Source organism: Lepus europaeus, chromosome X (assembly GCF_033115175.1).
Source record: "Lepus europaeus isolate LE1 chromosome X, mLepTim1.pri, whole genome shotgun sequence".
NCBI lineage: Eukaryota > Metazoa > Chordata > Mammalia > Lagomorpha > Leporidae > Lepus > Lepus europaeus.
In genome coordinates this window covers 15,697,196-15,716,498 of record NC_084850.1, presented here as the reverse complement: position 1 = coordinate 15,716,498, position 19,303 = coordinate 15,697,196, and the positions used below count along the sequence as shown (strand labels likewise).

Sequence of the window (19,303 nt, the reverse complement as noted above, 5' to 3'; positions counted from 1 at the left end):
AGGAAAAGCACCTGGCTCCTGCCATCGGAACAGCGCGGTGCGCCGGCCGCAGCGCGCTACCGCGGCGGCCATTGGAGGGTGAACCAACGGCAAAAGGAAGACCTTTCTCTCTATCTCTCTCTCTCACTGTCCACTCTGCCTGTCAAAAATTAAAAAAAAAAAAAAAAAAAAAAAGATTTCATCACAGTATGATGTAGGCGAGGTAAGAATCCATGTAAAGTCAGAGAGAAGTTGCTTAGCAGTAAACTATTTGCATTGATCTTTCCTCTATCAAAGATAGGCTCTGAAACCAACAATCCTATTTGTTGTTGGTTAACAGAGTAACTGGAGATGCTAGCAATTGCTAAATGCTGGAATCTCATGATAGTTAAAGAAAAGGAAGTAAGCACAGTGAGGCCTAAGAAATACCCTTAATTTTCAAATGAGTTGGGGGCACCATCATTTTCCCAGGAATTCTAGTCTGAAACTTTGTAGGCATCATTGTCATTAACAAATCTTTTTTAGCAAGGATATTAGGCATTCCTGGAGGAACCAAAGAACTGGACAGATTTTCTTCCTTCAAATGTCAGGTGTTATTTACTTCCTGTACTAAGTCATCAAGCCCATATGTCTACCTTCCATTGAAATGTTTCTTACATCCATCCCACCCTCCGTTTCCATGGTAATCATTGTAGCTCCCATTCTCATGACTTTGTTCTCATGACTTCATTCTCATATCAGTCTTTTCTTACTTTAATGTACTCAAGAAACATTCTGTTGGCATGCCTATTTCTGTGACCAATTAAAGGTGAAACAGAAAATCAGTACAAGTCAGAAATCCTACTCTAATTAGTAATTGGGTCACCCTATAAGTAAAATATGAATCAAAAAAATTTGGGTCAAGCTTGTCTATGAAAGTAAAGTACCTTCCCAAGGAATAGGTATATAGACAGCAAGAGATCTGAACCTTTGGTTCTCAATCAAAGTGCATTAGAGACATAAAAGATCCTTAGTGACTTGGGGGCTTAGAGGTGGACTGCTAGTATCAAGGGCAACTGAGTATTTGTGATGAAAACAGAATTTTAAAGAAGCTATAACGCTTCTGTGGGTTCATCAGTGAAGCAGTTAAGACAAGAATTCTGCCTAGTAGTTAACACACAAGTTTGGAGTGCCTCAATTTTATTACTGGCTACCGTTCCTGATTCCAGATTCCTTCCACTGCAGAACTGGGGGGAGGCAGGTGGTAATTCATGCAGTTAGGTCCTGCCTCCCACATAAAAGACTCCGGGTTGAATTCTGGCTCCTGGCTCCAACCATAGGCCCAGTATTTTGGGGAGTGAAACAGTAAATGGAATACTCTCCATAATTTCAAACAGAATGCCATGGAGGCCGGCACCGTGGCTCACTAGGCTTATCCTCTGCCTGCGGCGCTGGCACCCCAGGTTCTAGTCCCGGTTGGGGCGCCAGATTCTGTCCCGGTTGCTCCTCTTCCAGTCCAGCTCTCTGCTGTGGCCTGGGTGTGCAGTGGAGGATGGCCCAGGTCCTTGGGCCCTGCACCTGCATGGGAGACCAGGAGGAAGCACCTGGCTCCTGGCTTTGGATCAGCGCAGTGCACCCGCCGTAACACGCCAGCCATAGCGGCCACTTGGGAAGTGAACCAACAGAAAAAGGTAGACCTTTATCTCTGTCTCTCTCTCTCACACTGTCTAACTCTGCCTGTCAAAAAAAAAGAAAAAGAAAAAGAAAAAAAGAATGCTATGGAGTCCCCTTGAGGAATGCACAGGATTCCAGTGATGGAGGAAAGGAAAGGAATGAAAGCTCTGCATTGCCTCACTGCTGTTTTCAAGCTTTATCCGACTTACACATAAGACTTCCACTTAAGTGTTTTCAAAACAAAGAAATGTGAAGATGAAGTATAAAAACTACTAATTTGAACCAAAAGAGCATACCACCTGGAATATATATACATGTGTTCACATATATATGCATGCATGCATATTAAACACTATTACATTACATAATTGAAATCACCTTACTTTCAAACAGTGCTTAAAACTGTAGGATGGATATCTATCAGACCCTTCTCCAGTTTCAACACGCCTTTTACAAAAAACAACCGCTTTTTCATACAAGAAAATATGTCGTTGCATTGGTTTGAATCTAGCAAAATCCTTCATTTTTGTAGGACCTTTCTTGTGTCCTATCCAAACACTGAATCCACCTTGCATTATCATCTTGCCCAGCTCATTTAAGTTTCCCTAGAATGCAAAAATCAAAACACATTAGTAAAATGTTATATTCAGATCACTGATGTCACCATTTTAGTGTTCAGGTTGAGCTACTAAAACACTGAAGCATAATTTATGATTTTTTAAAAAACATAATTACATCTTGGAATACTGCATAGTGGTTAAAAAAAACAAAATCTGGTAATTTGCAACAAAATGGAGGAATCTGGAAAACATTATACTTAGTGAAATAAGCCAGTCCCAAAGGGACAAATAACATATGTTCTCCCTGATGTGTGACAACTTAGAGAACACCTAAAAGGAAACCTGTAGAAGTGAAATTGACACTATGAGAAGCAATGACTTGAACATCCCCATGGACTTACCCCTAAGGGTAGAGCTAAAAATTTGTCATGGGACTCCAAATCCCATTAAGCTGGGTGGTACTTATGCCATCTTACATGTTAAAGTGATCATATGAGTGTGTAACTGATCATATAGATAGGATTTACTGTCAAAAGGATCACATAAGTAAGGCCAATGTCTGATAATAACAATAGATAGAATTAAAAAGGAGAGAATGATCCAACATGAGAAGCAGGCCACACCACAGACTCATAGAAAGATAAATGACCTAAACAGCACTCTGACCTCAGAATCAGCCCATAAGGCATTTGGATCTGGCTGAAAAGCCCACGAGATCATTTCAGGCATGGAAAGTCAAGACACTGTGGCAAAAAATGATACACATGAAGGATCTCTGTGAGTGAGATCCTAGTGGAAAGAACGGGTCATCAAAGAAGGATGTATTTTTCTCTGAAGGGAGGAGAGAATTTCCAATTTACCCTAAATCCTTGTCTAAATACTGATGGAGTTTGTGGATTCAAAAGACTTCCATAGCCTTGGCAGCTCATGACAAGAGCCTCGGGTGATCACTGATGTCCTGAATGAGAGTGTCAATTGTTAAATCAACAACAGGAGTCACTGAGCACTAATTTCCCATGCAGGACCTCTTTCCGTAATGTGCTGTACTATGAGAATTAACAGTAAAACTTGTCTTCAAACAGTACTTTATACTTTGTGTGTTTGTATAGATGCAAACTGTTGAAATCTTTACTTAGTATAGAGTTGATCTTCCATATATAAAGATAATTAAAAATGAATCTTATGAAGAATGGGATGGGAGGAGGAGTAAGAGATGGGACAGGAATGGGGATGCAAGGAAGAACCACTATATTCCTAAAGCTGTACTTATGAAATTTGTATCCATTAAATAAAAGATTTATAAAAAATTAACTACATCTTTTACATTAAAACATAAATGCATAGGTACAAAAGTATTGTGAGAGTTAGGGATAATAGAACCTTTCTCTTTCCTTACTTCATATTCTATTTTTGTGGAGATTTTTTGCCTAGGATAACTTGCCCTATCTTTTCCTCAATCCTGATTGGTACTTATCCCTACTAGATGGTTAATCTGTTAGAGGCTGCAAAGTCCAAAGATCTCATAGTTTTCTTCCTTATCTATTCTTCTAAAGCAGCAATTGTAGGACAATACATCTCCTTAGCTGAATGAGACATTCCTTCATGTAAAATCTCCCTAGCTTTTGATTTGGTGAGGAGGCTGTCAGGGAAAAGGAGAATGTCACAAATTCCTTGGCAGCTGATCTGAAGCCAATTCTCCATTTAGCATTATCAGAAATAATGCAGATATTTTGATCTCCATTTATCTGCCTCTTGTATATTATTTCTCAATTGATTTCAGGCAGGAGAATAAAGTGATGTTGACAAGCTTATCCTCTGAAATTCCAGCAATTATTAAAAATCTACTTACAACATAGCCATTTATGGAAATCTGATGCATAGAATCATTAACTGACTTCAGTAAATCCAACATTGTGTCAAGTGCCTCCTTTAACTGAGTAGTTCCTTCAGAGTCCTTGCTGAATTTTAATAGCTCCTGTAATTAGAAGTCAAGAATTAAACATAATATAGGCAGATATCATCCATAGCCTTGGCAACTCATGACGACAGCCTAGGGTGGTTACTGGCACCATAAACTAGAGTGTCAATTTGTTGGGTCAACAACAGGAGCCACTGTGCACTTGCTCCTCATGTGGGATCTCTGTCCTTAATGTGCTGTACATTGTGATTTAATGCTATAACTAGTACTCAAACAGTATGTTTCACTTTGTGTTTCTATGTGGGTGCAAACTGTTGAAATCTTTATACTAAATTGATCTTCTGTACATAAAGAGAATTGAAAATGAATCTTGATGTGAATGGGAGAGGGAGCGGGAGAGGGGAGGGTTGTGGGTGGGAGGGAAGTTATGGGAGGGGGAAGCCATTGTAATCCATAAGCTGTACACTGGAAATTTATATTCATTAAATAAAAGTTAAAAAAAAAGAATGATAGAATGAATAAATTTTAGGAGCTGGCACTGTGGCATAATGGGTGAAGCTGCCATCAGCAATGCCGATATCCCATATGGGTGCCAGTTCATATTCCAGCTGCTCCTCTTCAGCTCCAGCTCTCTGCTATAGCCTGGGAAAGCAGTAGAAGATGGCCCAAGTGCTTGGGCCCCTGTACCTGTGTGGAAAACCTGGACAAAGTTCCTGGTCCCTGGCTTCGGATTGTTCTATCTCCCACCGTTGTGGACATTTGGGGAGTAAACCAGTGGATAGAAGACTCTCTCTCTCTCTCTCTCTCCCCCTCTGTAAATCTTCCTTTCAAATAAATAAATAAATTTTTTAAAAGTGAATAAATTTTTGGCTAACAGCTTAAACAGGAATCCAAAGATATTGTTTTTATTGTCTTTTTTGCAGTAACTTCATTCATATGCTTTTTGTCGCATAGCTACAACATTAAATAATAACGTCAAAAATGGAAAAGAATAGTGACAGAACATAGAAAACAAAGGGTAATCAACGCCAATGCTTTTAGAACTGAAGAACAATAGCTATTAGACATTTAGAGATTAGTTTTAAAGCAATTATATCTGATTTTTGTGCTCTACATATAAAAATTTGTATTATTCATGATTTATTCATGTTTAATAGAGCAGAGAACACAGTGAAAATATATTTTAAATGAGTATTGTTTAAGTTTTATATTTATACTTAATACAATATTTATACTTAAGATTTCAGTAATATTTTCAGATTATGCTTGGAGAAGTATCATTTTCATTTTTCACTAAGAAGGTCCCTATGGAACAGTCTCAAAAGTATGAGAGATACATGTTTGCTCATTTCTTTTTAATAATATTAGAAGTTTTGGATAAAATATTATGCATAAATCAATGTAACTCACATGGACAATTACATAGATATAACATCAGATATTCTGAGCCTGACATCTATGCCTATGGTATTTGCACAGCCACAGTGAAACAAAGGAGCACACTGTACTAATTCTACTGTTAACTCCAGCCTTCCCAGTCATTGAGTCTACCCATTTCTAGTAGTTTCTAATTGGCTGTTGTCTTTTAGATGTAAATGTAAGTAGAGAAAGAAATGAATACTTCTCATAATTACCTTTAACAGCAACTGATATTTTGTGATTCGTTGCACCGGTTTGAGTAAATAGGAATCCAGACCAAGTCTGTGTTTTAATTTTCTTTGACATTCCTGTCATTAAAAAATAATTATCAAAAATTTAAATGAGACATGTACCTGTGAAAATGTCAACTGTTCACTGGTTAAAATCAATGCTTGAATGTTTTTATATCTCAAAGAAAATTTATCAGAAATATTTCTACATATGGTGTAGAAATTTAAGACAAAGTACACCTGAAAAACTACAGTAAACAGTATTTCAAGAAATTAGAAAACAAGAAATCCCAGAACTTGAAAGAATAAAGAGTTTTTACATACAATTTCACATTGACATGGAATGCTGAAAAGGTGAAAAAGGAAAGAATGACTGTAGCTTAACATGATTTAAAAGTTGTTCTATATATCCAAGAAAATTAAAAGACAGCACAATGGTGCAGGGCCTAGAAAAGAAATGGCTAATGCTGAATATAAATCGGACTGCATATGAAAAGATTTTTTTAGGTTCACAAGCAAACACAGTTCTTATCAATTGGTAGTTTATTTCATCATTGCCACTATAAATATAAAGGTCATAAAGTTGAGTCCAAGGAATATTGTAGGGCTCCAAATTAGGGTAAGATGAGACTGGTTACAATGAAATGTGCATATAGGTAGTTCAGAAGAACATAAAGGGATTCAGAAGAAGATACCTGAATAACATCCAGGTCCTTACACTGGATATAAATATATATATAATCCAATGTATAATATAATTCAAACAAGAACTGTCAAATAATGAAGAAAGAAAGTAATCTGATGCACACATTTAGATCTTCTCATTCATGAAATTCAACTAAGATGATGGGAAAGTTGTTTTCACAGGGAGGGGAGCAAAAAAAGAAAGATGAGAAAGGAGAAAGTACTGGCAAATTTGTAACTGAAAATCAAACTGACAAGTGACGAACAACTGAACACATTGGAGGAAAGTGAATCTCAGATGCCAAGAAACAACTCAATTTTTGTCCTAGAACATCTCTTCCCACACCTCCACAAAAACTGAGGGACTAAAGACACTAAGCACCTCCGAAATTGTTGAAACTGGCAGATGAAGGTGGGGTTTCAAAAAGGATGGTTGTAGAAAGTCTATTCAGGAAGTAACAAGTGTTGATGAGGATGTGGAGCAACCAGTACCTTCATACTGCTGGTGGGAATGCATATGGTATAATAACTTTGGAAATGAGTCCAGCTGTTCCTCACAAAAGTTAAACATAGAGTTCATATGACCTGACAATTTTGTTCCCGGGTATATGGCCAAGAGAAACAATAACGCAGGCCTGCAAAAGAAACCATACAAAGCTTTTCATACTAGCATTATTTCCAATAATCAAATGATGGAAACATTCAGAATTCTGAGGATAACTATTGTTTAGCTAGAATTCTATACCTTCCCAAGCTAGCAATCAAGGTTAGGGTAGAAGAAAGACATTTGCTGACATGCAAGCTCTCAAAACCTTTGGCTACCATGCACATTTTCTCACTAAAACTATTGGAGGATTTTGTGTTTCACCAAAGAAGGGAGTAAAACAAAAAAGATAAAGACATGGCACTTAGCAAACAAGAGAACCTATACAAAAGACTTGTGAAGAGAATCCCGAAAATGAGATTCACCAAATCCAAGATGGCTGAATAAGAAAAGACAAGCTGATTCTGACCACAGGAAGATAACAGAACAAAAGGGGAGAATGTACATTCCCAAGAGACAGTTGGAGAGAAGTTTGCAGTAGAAATTCTACAAAAAAAAGAGAAGCTATGGAGCTGAAGGAACAGTACAATCATGCAGCGGTGAGAAGGACATCACCAGTGATTCCCATAGCCAGTGGTTGGGGGAAACAAGATCATTTTGCAGCAAGACACTTGGCAACCAGAAGGGAGGAAACACCATCTCAGTAAGATGAATACAGGCTGCTGTGGCTCAAATGAAACTAGAAAATTTTATCAGAATGATAAACCCATGGCCCCCACTGACTTTGATTCTGGCCTGCAGGGTTGGCAGGGGGCAGGGAATCCACTTAGGCCCATGAAGTACTCCCCTTCCCTCATTCTATCAAGGTACCCAGACTTGACTTGCTAAAGTGGGACATCAATCAACCTCCATTGATTAGGCAGTTGGCTCTGGAAATGAAATGGCTCTTTCCATGGTCAGGGGACTCTTGTGGGGCTGAGAATGGATCCCTTGCTCCCTGTGACTGTGAGAATTCTGTCACCATGTGATAGGGGGTGCAATAGGGTGTAGGTGGGTCTTTGGGTAATCACTGTGTCTGCCTTCAGAGGCTCAGAATTCCATACCCACACTGAGGAGTGCACACATCCTTTATATGGTTCAAGTGCCTATGGGAGTCAGCATTATGGACTGACCCTGGGTGGTTGGTTCACGTTCACACGTTCACAGAGAGGGAGTGACACTGTGATCATTGGAATCAATGCTATTATACCCTCCCCACTGCTGACAATAGAGATCTACCACACCCAGCTTGGTGCCACCCTGGAGTCTTATCACACTTTCCAGAACTAGAAATAACTCACTAGCCCAACCCAATATACACTTCTATATATCCACTGAAGGAGCAGACACTCCACTAAGCCACAGAGGCACATTTCAAAGGTAAAAGTCATCAGAGGAAATAAAACCAAAAAGTGTTTCTACAAATGCTTAAAAATAAATGAATAAATACAAGAAACATAAACAAGGAAAACAATGTGACTCCCCAAAAGGAATATAACACTTCAATATTAGAATATGAGGACAAAGATATTGATGAAATGCCTGAAAAGGAATTCAAAAGAATGATCATAAGATTCCTCAAAAACACAAAGAAGTAAATACATGAGTTAAACAAATCCAAACAAGACATGGATAAAAAATTTTGCAGAGAGAGATATTGAAGAGAAACCAAACTAAAATATTAGAAATGAAGATTTTAAAACATAAAATAAAAAAGACATTGGAAAGCCTTAACAGCAGTCATGATGAAGCATATCCTTAAATGAAAAAAACTTTAAGCCAATAAGATCTAGAAGAAACAGTCCTCAACATGATCAAGGCAATATATGACAGACAGCCAGCATCATATTGAAAGGGGGAAATTTGGAAAAAGTTCCACTAAGATCCAGAACCAGATAAGGATGCCCACTTTCATCATTGCTATTCAATATAGTTTTAGAAGTTTTAACCACACCCATTAAGTAAGAAAGAAAATCAAATGCATACAAATTGTAAAGGAAGAATTCAAATTATCCCTGTTTCCAGATTTTATGATCCTATATATAGGGGAACCAAAGGTCTCCACTAAGAGACTATTGGAGCTCTTAAGAGAGAGCTTACTAAAGCTGCAGGATATAAAAATAACACACAAAAATTAATAGCTTTTGCATACACAGACAATTCCATGGCTGAGAAAAAAAATGTTAAGATCAGTACCCATTCACAATAGGAACAAAAATTTAAATACCTTGGAATAAATTTAAACAAGGAGGTGAAAGAGCTCTATGATGAAAACTATAAAACCTTAAAGAAAGAAATAGGAGAAGCCACAAAAGGACACAAAAACATGGAAAAATCTTTCATGTCCATGGATTAGAAGAGTTAATATCATCAAAATGTCCATACTACCCAAAGCAATTTACAAGTTCAATGTGATTCCAATCAAAATACCAAGTACATTCTGAAATCTAAAAAAAATTCTGAAATTCATATGGCAACACAAGAGACCCTCGATAGCTAAAGCAATCTCAAATAGCCAAAACAAAGCCAGAAGCATCACAATACCAGATTTCAAGACATACTCAGGGCAGTTATAATCAAAACAGCCTGGTACTGGCACAAAAATAGACATGTAGATGGAGCAGAATAGAAACCCCAGAAATCAATCCACACAGCCACAACAAACTAACATTTGATAAATGAGCTAAAATCTATCCCTGAAGAAAAGACAGTTCTTTAACAAATGATGTTGGGAAAATTAGATCTCTGCATGCAGAAGTCTGAAAGAAGACACCCTTCCTTATACCTTATTCAAAAAATCAACTTAAATGGGTCAAGCATATAAATGATATATGATATCATCAAATTACTAGAGGAAAACATTGGGGAATCTCTGCAAATCCTAAATCGATGACCCAATACCATCAAATGTCTAGAGAACACTGGGGAAATTCTGCAAGACATTGGCATAGGCAAAGACTTCTTGGAAAATACCCTAAAGGCACAGACATTCACATCAAAAATAGACAAATGGGATTACATCATGCTGAGAAGCTTCTGCACTGCAAGGAAACACTCAGCAAAGTGAGGAGGTAACCAACAGAATGGGAGAAAATATTTGTAAACTGTAAAATTGATAAAGGAATAATATCCAGGATCTACAAAGAGCTCGAGAAACTCAACTACAACAAAACAAACAATCCAGTTAAGAAATGGACAAAGGACATGAACAGGCATTTTTTTTAATGGATGAAATTCAAATGGCCAACAGACACACAAGAAAATGCTCAGGCTCACTATCCATCATGGAAATGCAAATAAAAACAACAATGAGGTTCCATCTCATCCCAGTTAGAATGGCTATCTTTCAAAAAAAAATAATAAATATGGAAAGGATGTGGGGGAAAAGGTACCTTAATACACTGTTGGTGAGAATGTAAACTAGTACAACCATTATGGAAGACAGTATGGAGATTCCTCAGAAATCTGAAAATAGATATACCATATCCTACTCCTGGGAACTTACCCAAAAGATATTAAATAAGCACGTGAAAGAGTATTTGTTAACCCCATGTTTATTGAAGCTCAATTCACAATAGCAAAAATATGGAATCACCCAGATATCCATCAATCAATGACTGAACAAAAAAGTGGTATATATACACTATGGAATATTACTCAGCCATAAAAAATGAAATCCTGTCTTTTGCAACAAAATGAATGCAACTGGGAACTACAATGCTTAGTGAAATATACCAGTCCCAAAATGACAAATATCAGATGTTTTCTCTAATATGTGGAAATTAATAGAGAATACAAAAAGATAGTAATTATACTTATGAAATACCTGAAATTTATTCTCTTTATATTAATAATTTTTTTAAAAATGAGATTCACCAAGTTCCCAAGCTGATAGCTCCTCAGAAAGCATAGTGAGCCTGGACAAGCAGATCAGAAATCTCCAGAAGGGATTTCTTCAAGAAAATCAAATTCAGAGAAAATTAAATATATTTAAATGTACAGGAAGACATTTTTATGACTACCTCAGCGGGGAGAGGTTGAGGCCTAATATGGGTGAGTATATAGAAAACTAAGTGCATAAAAAATAATTGCCAGAACAACAAAAGGTAAAGAAAGCAACCATATTACATCATATGATTCATCTGAAAGATAATTACATAGTCTTAAAATTTAACATATTATAGCAATCTAACAAAAATTACAATATAACTATTGGAAGCTTTGGAGTAAAAGAAGTATGTATGTGTATTGGGGATGGAGGGGTAATAAAGGAGAACTAAATCCTCATCTTCCATGGTAGCAAATAAGATAAACATGTTTTTTAGAGATATTGAGGTAAGTACCAGAAGTAACTAATGGCAATGAAAAGGATTGCCTCTGGGGAGTAATAAATATATGAAAATACGCACGGGTATATGTCTTGTGAAGGGTAGAATTGCTCATTAACCTATATGTTCAGATAACTTAAAATAAAAAATGAATTTATGAATAAATATCCCAATACATCCCAAAAAAGTATATGCAATACTTGAATAACTACCATACCTGGAAAAAGGCACATTCTGAATACTTCTTCCAAATTGTCTCTGATCTGGGCTTGTTTTGACAGTATTTTGCATATATCTGAAAATCATCCTTCTGTGATAAAGAACAAATTCAGACATATTACCAATTTTCAAATACAAATTTTTATTATAAAGAAAGGTTGAGGAAGAATGAGTGTGGCCAAGCAATATAGAAAATGTGACCTAAAGGGCCTTCTCTACTGGCAGCTTGTCAGGAGCCCTCTTTATATTCCAAGTACAGCACATTCATTGGACATGGTGCCTGGACGCTTAATCATCTACACAATTTCAGAACAACCAAGCTTGAGAGTTTGAGGGAGAAAAGCCTTTTCTGAGTGAACTATAAAAATGGCTATTATTTTTTTATAACCATAAACTAATGTAGTACTAACATGCCCTTTCTATGCTATTAGTCTCCTGGTTCCCCCAATGAATGAAATTATAGCTAATTTCAAAGTTAGAGCTTGTAGTCCTTGGTTACTCTGGGACATCATCATTGTAGCATAATCTAGACATCTGCTCATGCTATTTTCTTTCCCTGAAATCATCTATCTCTAAATCTCCTGTAATGGGCTACTTCCTACTCATCCTTTAAATTCATTTCATGAGTCATCATTTTTATAAAACGATTGTTAATACCCTTGGTCTATATAAGATGCTCCTCTTCTGGACTCTCACAGCTCTCTTTGTTTACCTCTAATATAGTGCAATTCATTCTGTACACAATTAATGGCTTCCCCATTTTACTACCTGAATGATCTTAGATGTGGTATTCATATTGCCTAGCACAGTGCTTGGTGCATAGGTGTTCAATAAATGTGTATTGAATGAATGAATATGTCATCATTAGCATTTATTAAACCACTACTAGTTCCAAGAATTAAACCACTACTAGTACTACTAGTACAAATTTAATGAGGAATACAATATATAGGATATGAACCCGGTTCCATGGAACTTTTTCATCAAGTTGTAAAGCGAATTCACATATATATGCAAAGATTCAGAGTAAACTTAATATCCTCAGTGATTAGCAAGGTCTTTATATACTGCAGACTCTAAACAGAAGATAGGCTGCTGTTAACTGAGGAAGTTGGGAAAGAAGTTGGCCAAAGTTCAAAAGTGTTTAACAATAGAACATCTTGAGAAAGGTAATGACACACAGTTCTTTCTTAGCCTAATTCACTTCTCATTTCATAAGCCTTTTCTGGGGTAAGATAATTCTTCTGAAACTTTCAGCAATTCCTCTATCAAATTGATTCCCATATCAAGACAGAACTGACCTTTCTGGAAGAGGAGGAACTAGATAAGCAGAAAAAGACAAGCAAAAAACATTCTGAGAGAAATCTCTAGTGGGAAAAAGTATGATAACTACTGAGGAAGTTAGTTATACTAAGCAAACTCTGGGGACATGGATTAATGAGCCTACCTGAAAGATTTTGTTGAATAAGAACAGACAGCTCTCTGTTTTGTGGACTTCCTGTCATAGATGCTTTGCTGGCTGAAAGCCAAGCTAGACTGGACACTGACTTATATGTATTATAATGGGTACACCAAGGCATCTTTCAGGCTAAAAATGTATCAAGTCCAGAATGATTTTACAAAGATATTCCCAACTGGGTTCCTGCCAGAACAGTCCCTAAATTCCTAGGACCACCTAGGGCTTAGTGGTCATGAGCTGAGCCACGGAAGTATTTTGCTACCATGGAATACAATGAGTGCTATATACACATGTATGCACTGCAATACCACAAAAGCCTTGGTTTCTGCAACAAAGCCTACTTTGGCATTAAATATCTGCTGTAGTGATGTGTCCTCTTAAAAAACAGAGACATTAAAAAATATCTGCCTTATCTCCAAATTCATCCTACTATTCTGGTAGCCCAAATATTTATATTTAAAAAGCATAATGTAACTAACCCTTTCCAGGAAACAATATGCCACTCTTTGTGGAGCATCAGCGCAGTTTTCCAGGCTGCTCATGAAAACACTGCAAACATATCAGACAAAAAAAAATCTGTGTGATATATAATAAAGTGATCAATAGCCCTTTAAATAATTTCATGCAAAATGAACATTCAGTTTGGCAAGTACATACTTGTTATGGAATTCATAGATCTCTGCCATATTTCCAAAGAGAATGTCCTTTTTATTTCTCAGGAGAGGTGGCATAAGATCAAACATCTCTGGATTATCCATCTCTGCTCTGTAGCCCTATACAAAATAAATACACTTATCCATTTAAGATATATCTACATTAACATCTGATTAGGCCATAAAAGGTGTCAGCACAACAAAATGTATATGGGTAAAACAGTTTCAATTTTAATATTTAAATCTCCTAGTTCCCAAAGTTACACATGCCTCTTTTTTTAGAAGTTCAAGAAAAGGAATTCAAAGTATTTTACTCAATGGGCAGAATAAAATGACAGCTCTGTAACCTGCAGGGTAGTTTGTGGCATAGAAAACAAAGTAGAGGGGTTAGTATTGTGGTGCAATGGGTTAAGCCCCGCCTGCCCTGCCTGCATCCCATAGGAGCACCTGTTCAAGTCCTGGCTGCTCCACTTCTAAACCAGCTCTCTGGTAATGTGCCTGGGAAAACAGAGGATGTGCTTGGGCCCTTGCTAATCATGTGGGAGACTTGTATAGAATTCTGGACTCCTGGCCCCAGTCATTAAACCCGCTTGGGGAGTGAACCAGCATATGGAAAATCTCTCTCTCTCTCTCTCTCTCTCTCTCTCTCTCTGTGTGTGTGTGTGTGTGTGTAACCCTGCCTTTCAAATAAATAAATAAATGTTATTTTTTAGAAAAAAGAAGAAAACAAAGTACAAACTAAGTATGAAAATTTATATTGTATATTATCAACATCTTAAACTGGCAATAACTTTGATTTTTTCAGACCAAATTAATACCATGGTATTTATATCAAATAATTGTTTCTCTTCTAATCTCAGTTCTTTATATCACCATCTCTAAATTAGCACCCTAGGAATAATTATAACAATCTTCTGTATCCCTAAGAGAGCAACTTTTCTATTCTGTAATAAATTCTGAATCAACCATTCCGACTATGGAGAGAGAACAAAAACACACATGTTTTAACAACATCCAGCCTCTAACAGTAGGAGAAATGCCCGCTGCTGCTGAGTGACAACCAAGGAAGGACACAGAAACAGAAGACTGCCCCAAACATTTTCTAGTGAATGTAGCAAGGGTTCATTGAAAAAAAGGTGGGAGAGCTATTGAGTCACTTACCAACAAAACAGTAAACAGCTCTCGAACATATACCCTTTCAGTCTGTATCAACTCATTTAGGACGTGCCTACAATGAAAATACCATATTTATCAGTTATTTTATTACTTGAGAAGTATCTAATAATGTTTCAATTTTCATCATTATAAATTGTGTATGGCAAACATAATTAATGCACAGGAGTTTTCAATGGTTTGGATTTTATCATCAAAATATGAAACCCTTTTTATGGCTCCTAGGATACTTACCACCTTCTAAATTCTTTAAATTAACATTTTAAAGAAAGGGAGAGGAGTGCTCTAGAGTTACTAACAACTTAGAATTTAGAATTTTTTTTTCTACTCACTAAGATTCAGAATCAATTGCTAGAAATTTATAAAATCTGTCCCTAAAGCACAATTTCAGAGCTTTAGTATCCTCTTTCTCTCAAACCAATAATATTTACATTTGAGGCATCACTTTTCCTTCGTCCTACAATGTTTTGAAACTTTCTAAAGCATGTAGTAGATTCATTGTACTGTTCTTTCCAAGTGTAGATCAAACTTGAATTTGTATAGTAATGTTGTTTGCCATCTCTGTAAAATAAAAAAAAAAACTTTTTCTTTCAACGTGATTTCCAACTGTCAGATAAATAAAATTAATTTCCTTTCTTTCAATATATGTAACCTTTTTTAATTTGACTTCCACTTTTGGCCTTTTATTCTTTTTTCTTATATTTTAAAGCATTTAGCATTTTAAAGTCTGAATGCATACTGTGTATGTGTGAACTTGCTACAAAGTACGGCTTACTTTAACTCTGTGATATAAGATTAAAAAGATGAATATTGTTATGTCTAGAATGTTAACAAAAATTTAAAATGAGCAAAAATATTATTTTTAACATCTATAAAATAACATTAAATATGTCTATATAATCCTTTCAAGTATTTGACACATTGTCCCATTCATTTTCACCTCTTTTTTTTTCTTTTTAAAGATGATGTTTGTGAAGGGGTACAAACCTTGAGTTCTAAGATGAATCAGTTTTGGGAATGTAATGTACTGCATGGGACTATGGCTAATGATACCATATACTGGAAATTTACAAAGAATGTAGATTCTGACCACAAAAAAGTCACTGTGAAGTGGTGGATATACTAACTTGCTTACAGTAATTACTTAATTAATATATACATATACCAAAGCATCACATGGTATATCTTAAATATGTTTTTTTACTCATACATAAATCAAACTAAAAAAGCTTTTAAATAATCAATAAACCTTCAACTTCCTTTCCAACCTGGGGGAAGACAAATAGAGGAGATGGAAATTCTGAAAAAGACTAATTTTCCTTAAGTCACAAAAGCAGACCATAGCTTGGCCAAACCTAAGTCCAGGACTTCTGACACCTCAACCAGTGCTCTTTTATTACACCAAGTAGAACTTCATGTTATAAATTCAAATTTTTAATCACATTGCACTTAACAAGGAACTAGAGACTCCTACAGGTGAATTACATATATAAGTGTATGATAATGAATAAAGGATACTTCTTTAAAATATCCAAGCCATTGTCATTGTCCAAACTGGAGGACTGATCAGAACTTCTCTTCTCCAGACAATCATGCACCACTTCAATCTGAAACAATGAAAATAAGCATTAAATTACCATTTCTGTAGACATGGTTCTTCCTCGGGGCTATCTAGCTCAAATTAAGTTTATTCTGGGGTCTAATTCAGTAGATAAATGGAGAAACAACATTATTATTGTTTTCAAAAATAACTTTGATATGTATTAGCAAAAAAATTTACTTGCCTAAGAGGACAGATTTAAGATACTAATTAGAATTTATTTCATATGTCAATTTGAATTTACTTTGCACTATAGGGAAGTGAGGTCAATTCACAAAAAGTTGATTTTCCAGACATCTAAAATTTATTTATTAAATAACCAAATAAGCATTTTAGCCTTAATGACTTTTCATGGAAAACTGTCTAGAAAATATTACATGTATTCATGAAGTTTTTAATCAAGGACACAAAACATAATTGATCCTCTTCCTAATGACTCACTGCCATTTCAAAACTGGAACATAATAAGATCTAATGGTGTGCTAAGGGTCTGCTAAGACCTGAGAAGTATCCATTCCTTCTCAAAATAACTGTAACCTGTACATGTCTAGTCTCTGCCTCCAGGCCAGTTGTTGCTATGAGTGGCCTCCCTGGTCCAAAACTGTGGCTTAGTTTTGCAGACTCTAAAGGACCTGGACTAGTCTACTGAGTCCACAGCATGAGATTTGTGATGGCATTTGTTCTTCAGAAAGATTTGAAGTTCCTGCCTGGGATCACAGGTTTAGTGAACAGTTTTGCTAAACAAAAATATGACCTCCAAGTAAATGCAGCATTACTTTGTGATACCTGGAACCTAAGATGAAGTAGATGAAGTACATGATCTAGCAGTTAAATAATATTTTCCCAAAATGTGACCCACTTACTAAAAATATATATGGAAAAAACATTTATTATAACTTTCTATATATTATGCAGGCACAATCCTAGGTATTTAACACACATCATTATGTCTCTTTTTTTTTAATTTGATGCTTTTTTTTAATTTATTTGACAGAGTTTCAGACAGAGAGAAAGGTCTTCCGTCCGTTGGTTCACCCCCCAAGTGGCCACCACGGCCAGCGCTGTGCCGATCCAAAGCCAGGAGCCAGGTGCTTCCTCCTGGTCTCCCATGCAGGTGCAGGGGCCCAAGCACTTGAGCCATCCTCCACTGCCTTCCCGGGCCACAGCAGAGAGCTGGACTGGAAGAGGAGCAACCAGGACTAGAACCCAGCGCCCATATGGGATTCCAGTGTCATAGGCGGAGGATTAACCAAGTGAGCCACAGCGCCAGCCCACATCATTATATCTAATCCTCACAGCAGTTGAGCAAGATACAGAATTCTTTTCCCCATATTAAATATAGGAAAACCGAGGCTCAGAGAGGTTTAGTGACATGGGCAAGGTCTCATACTGAATATGTGATGAAATATAGTGTAGTCTGGGCCAGCGCCATGTCTCACTTGGTTAATCCTCCACCTGTGGCACCGGCATCCCATATGGATGCCAAGTTCTAGTCCCGGCTGTTCCTCTTCCAGTCCAGCTCTCTGCTGCGGCCCGGGAAGGCAGTGGAGGATGGCCCAGGTGCTTGGGCTCTGCACCCGCATGGCAGACCAGAAAGAAGCACCTGGCTCCTGACTTTGGATTGGCGCAGCACCAGCCTTAGCAGCCATTTGGGGAGTGAACCAAGGGAAGGAAGACCTTTCTCTCTGTCTCTGTCTCACTGTCTATACTCTATCTGTCAAATAAATAAAAAAAAAGAAATATAGTGTAGTCCAAGTGTCAAAGTCCACTCTCTGCCAACTTTATCATACTTCCTCTTCTAAGACGTTTTTTGATTGGTTATGGCTGTTGAATACGCCAATCATTCTCATTCTCATACAACACAATAATTAAGACTAAAAACACATCATACTCTACCTAAAAGATAGGTATGCACCATCTGTTTCTAAAGATTTCTGAGACACAGGTGTGGAAAGATTTGAAACACAAATTTATATTTTTAGATAACCAAGGGTTACACAAATTGACCTGAATTGGAAGACTGCACTTTGGAACTGTGTTTATTAGCTAGAAACACACCAAGAAAATGTATATAACTATAGCCTCATATATTGTCCCTGGGCTTATGCAAGAGAAAAAACCCATACAGAAGAATGCTAAAGTATCAGGAGTTGGAACTAAAACCAAAACATGATAAGACTATGAAATTTGGCATTTATCCTACTTCTTTCTTGAAAATCAGAGTTCTGGCTATACAATATGATAACCAGGCCTGGTATATCAGTGTAGGAAAGTCACTAGCCTACTAACAGTTATTTAAAAACCTTAGAACACTACCAGGCACAATGCATTGTTAGAAGTATTTCAGAAATGTTAGATAGGTTTTTTTTTTTTTTGACAGGCAGAGTTAGACAGTGAGAGAGAGAGAGAAAGGTCTTTTTTTTTTTCCGTTGGTTCACCCCCAAAATGGCCGCTACGGCCAGCGCATTACAGCCGGCGCGCTGCACTGATTCGAAGCCAGGAGCCAGGTGCTTCCTCCTGGTCTCCCATGCAGGTGCAGGACCCAAGGACCTGGACCATCCTCCACTGCACTCCCGGGCCATAGCAGAGAGCTGGACTGGAAGAGGGGCAACCGGGACAGAATCCAGCACCCCAACTCGGACTAGAACCAGGGGTGCCGGTGCTGCAGGAGGAGGATTAGCCAAGTGAGCTGCGGCACTAGCCAGATAGTTTTATCTTTCCACGAATTTCACGATGAGGGTGTTCTATTATTATCACTATTTTTTAAATTTATTTATTTATTTATTTATTTATTTATTTTTTGACAGGCAGAATGGACAGTGAGAGAGACAGAGAGAAAGTTCTT

General features: G+C 37.0%; 1 protein-coding gene across 1 annotated transcript in view; it reads right to left on the bottom strand.

Annotated features, from left to right (window-relative positions):
* MCF2 (MCF.2 cell line derived transforming sequence) overlaps positions 1 to 19,303 on the bottom strand; it is a 179,639-nt gene that overhangs the window by 21,747 nt on the left and 138,589 nt on the right. Inside the window, exons 16-23 of the mRNA XM_062182994.1 lie at positions 16,377 to 16,465; positions 14,847 to 14,913; positions 13,690 to 13,805; positions 13,512 to 13,581; positions 11,572 to 11,664; positions 5,745 to 5,837; positions 4,042 to 4,167; positions 2,016 to 2,237 (exon numbers count right to left, since the gene is read on the bottom strand). Coding sequence (XP_062038978.1) covers positions 2,016 to 2,237; positions 4,042 to 4,167; positions 5,745 to 5,837; positions 11,572 to 11,664; positions 13,512 to 13,581; positions 13,690 to 13,805; positions 14,847 to 14,913; positions 16,377 to 16,465 — 876 coding nt within the window. The remainder of the gene's footprint in view (positions 1 to 2,015; positions 2,238 to 4,041; positions 4,168 to 5,744; positions 5,838 to 11,571; positions 11,665 to 13,511; positions 13,582 to 13,689; positions 13,806 to 14,846; positions 14,914 to 16,376; positions 16,466 to 19,303) is intronic.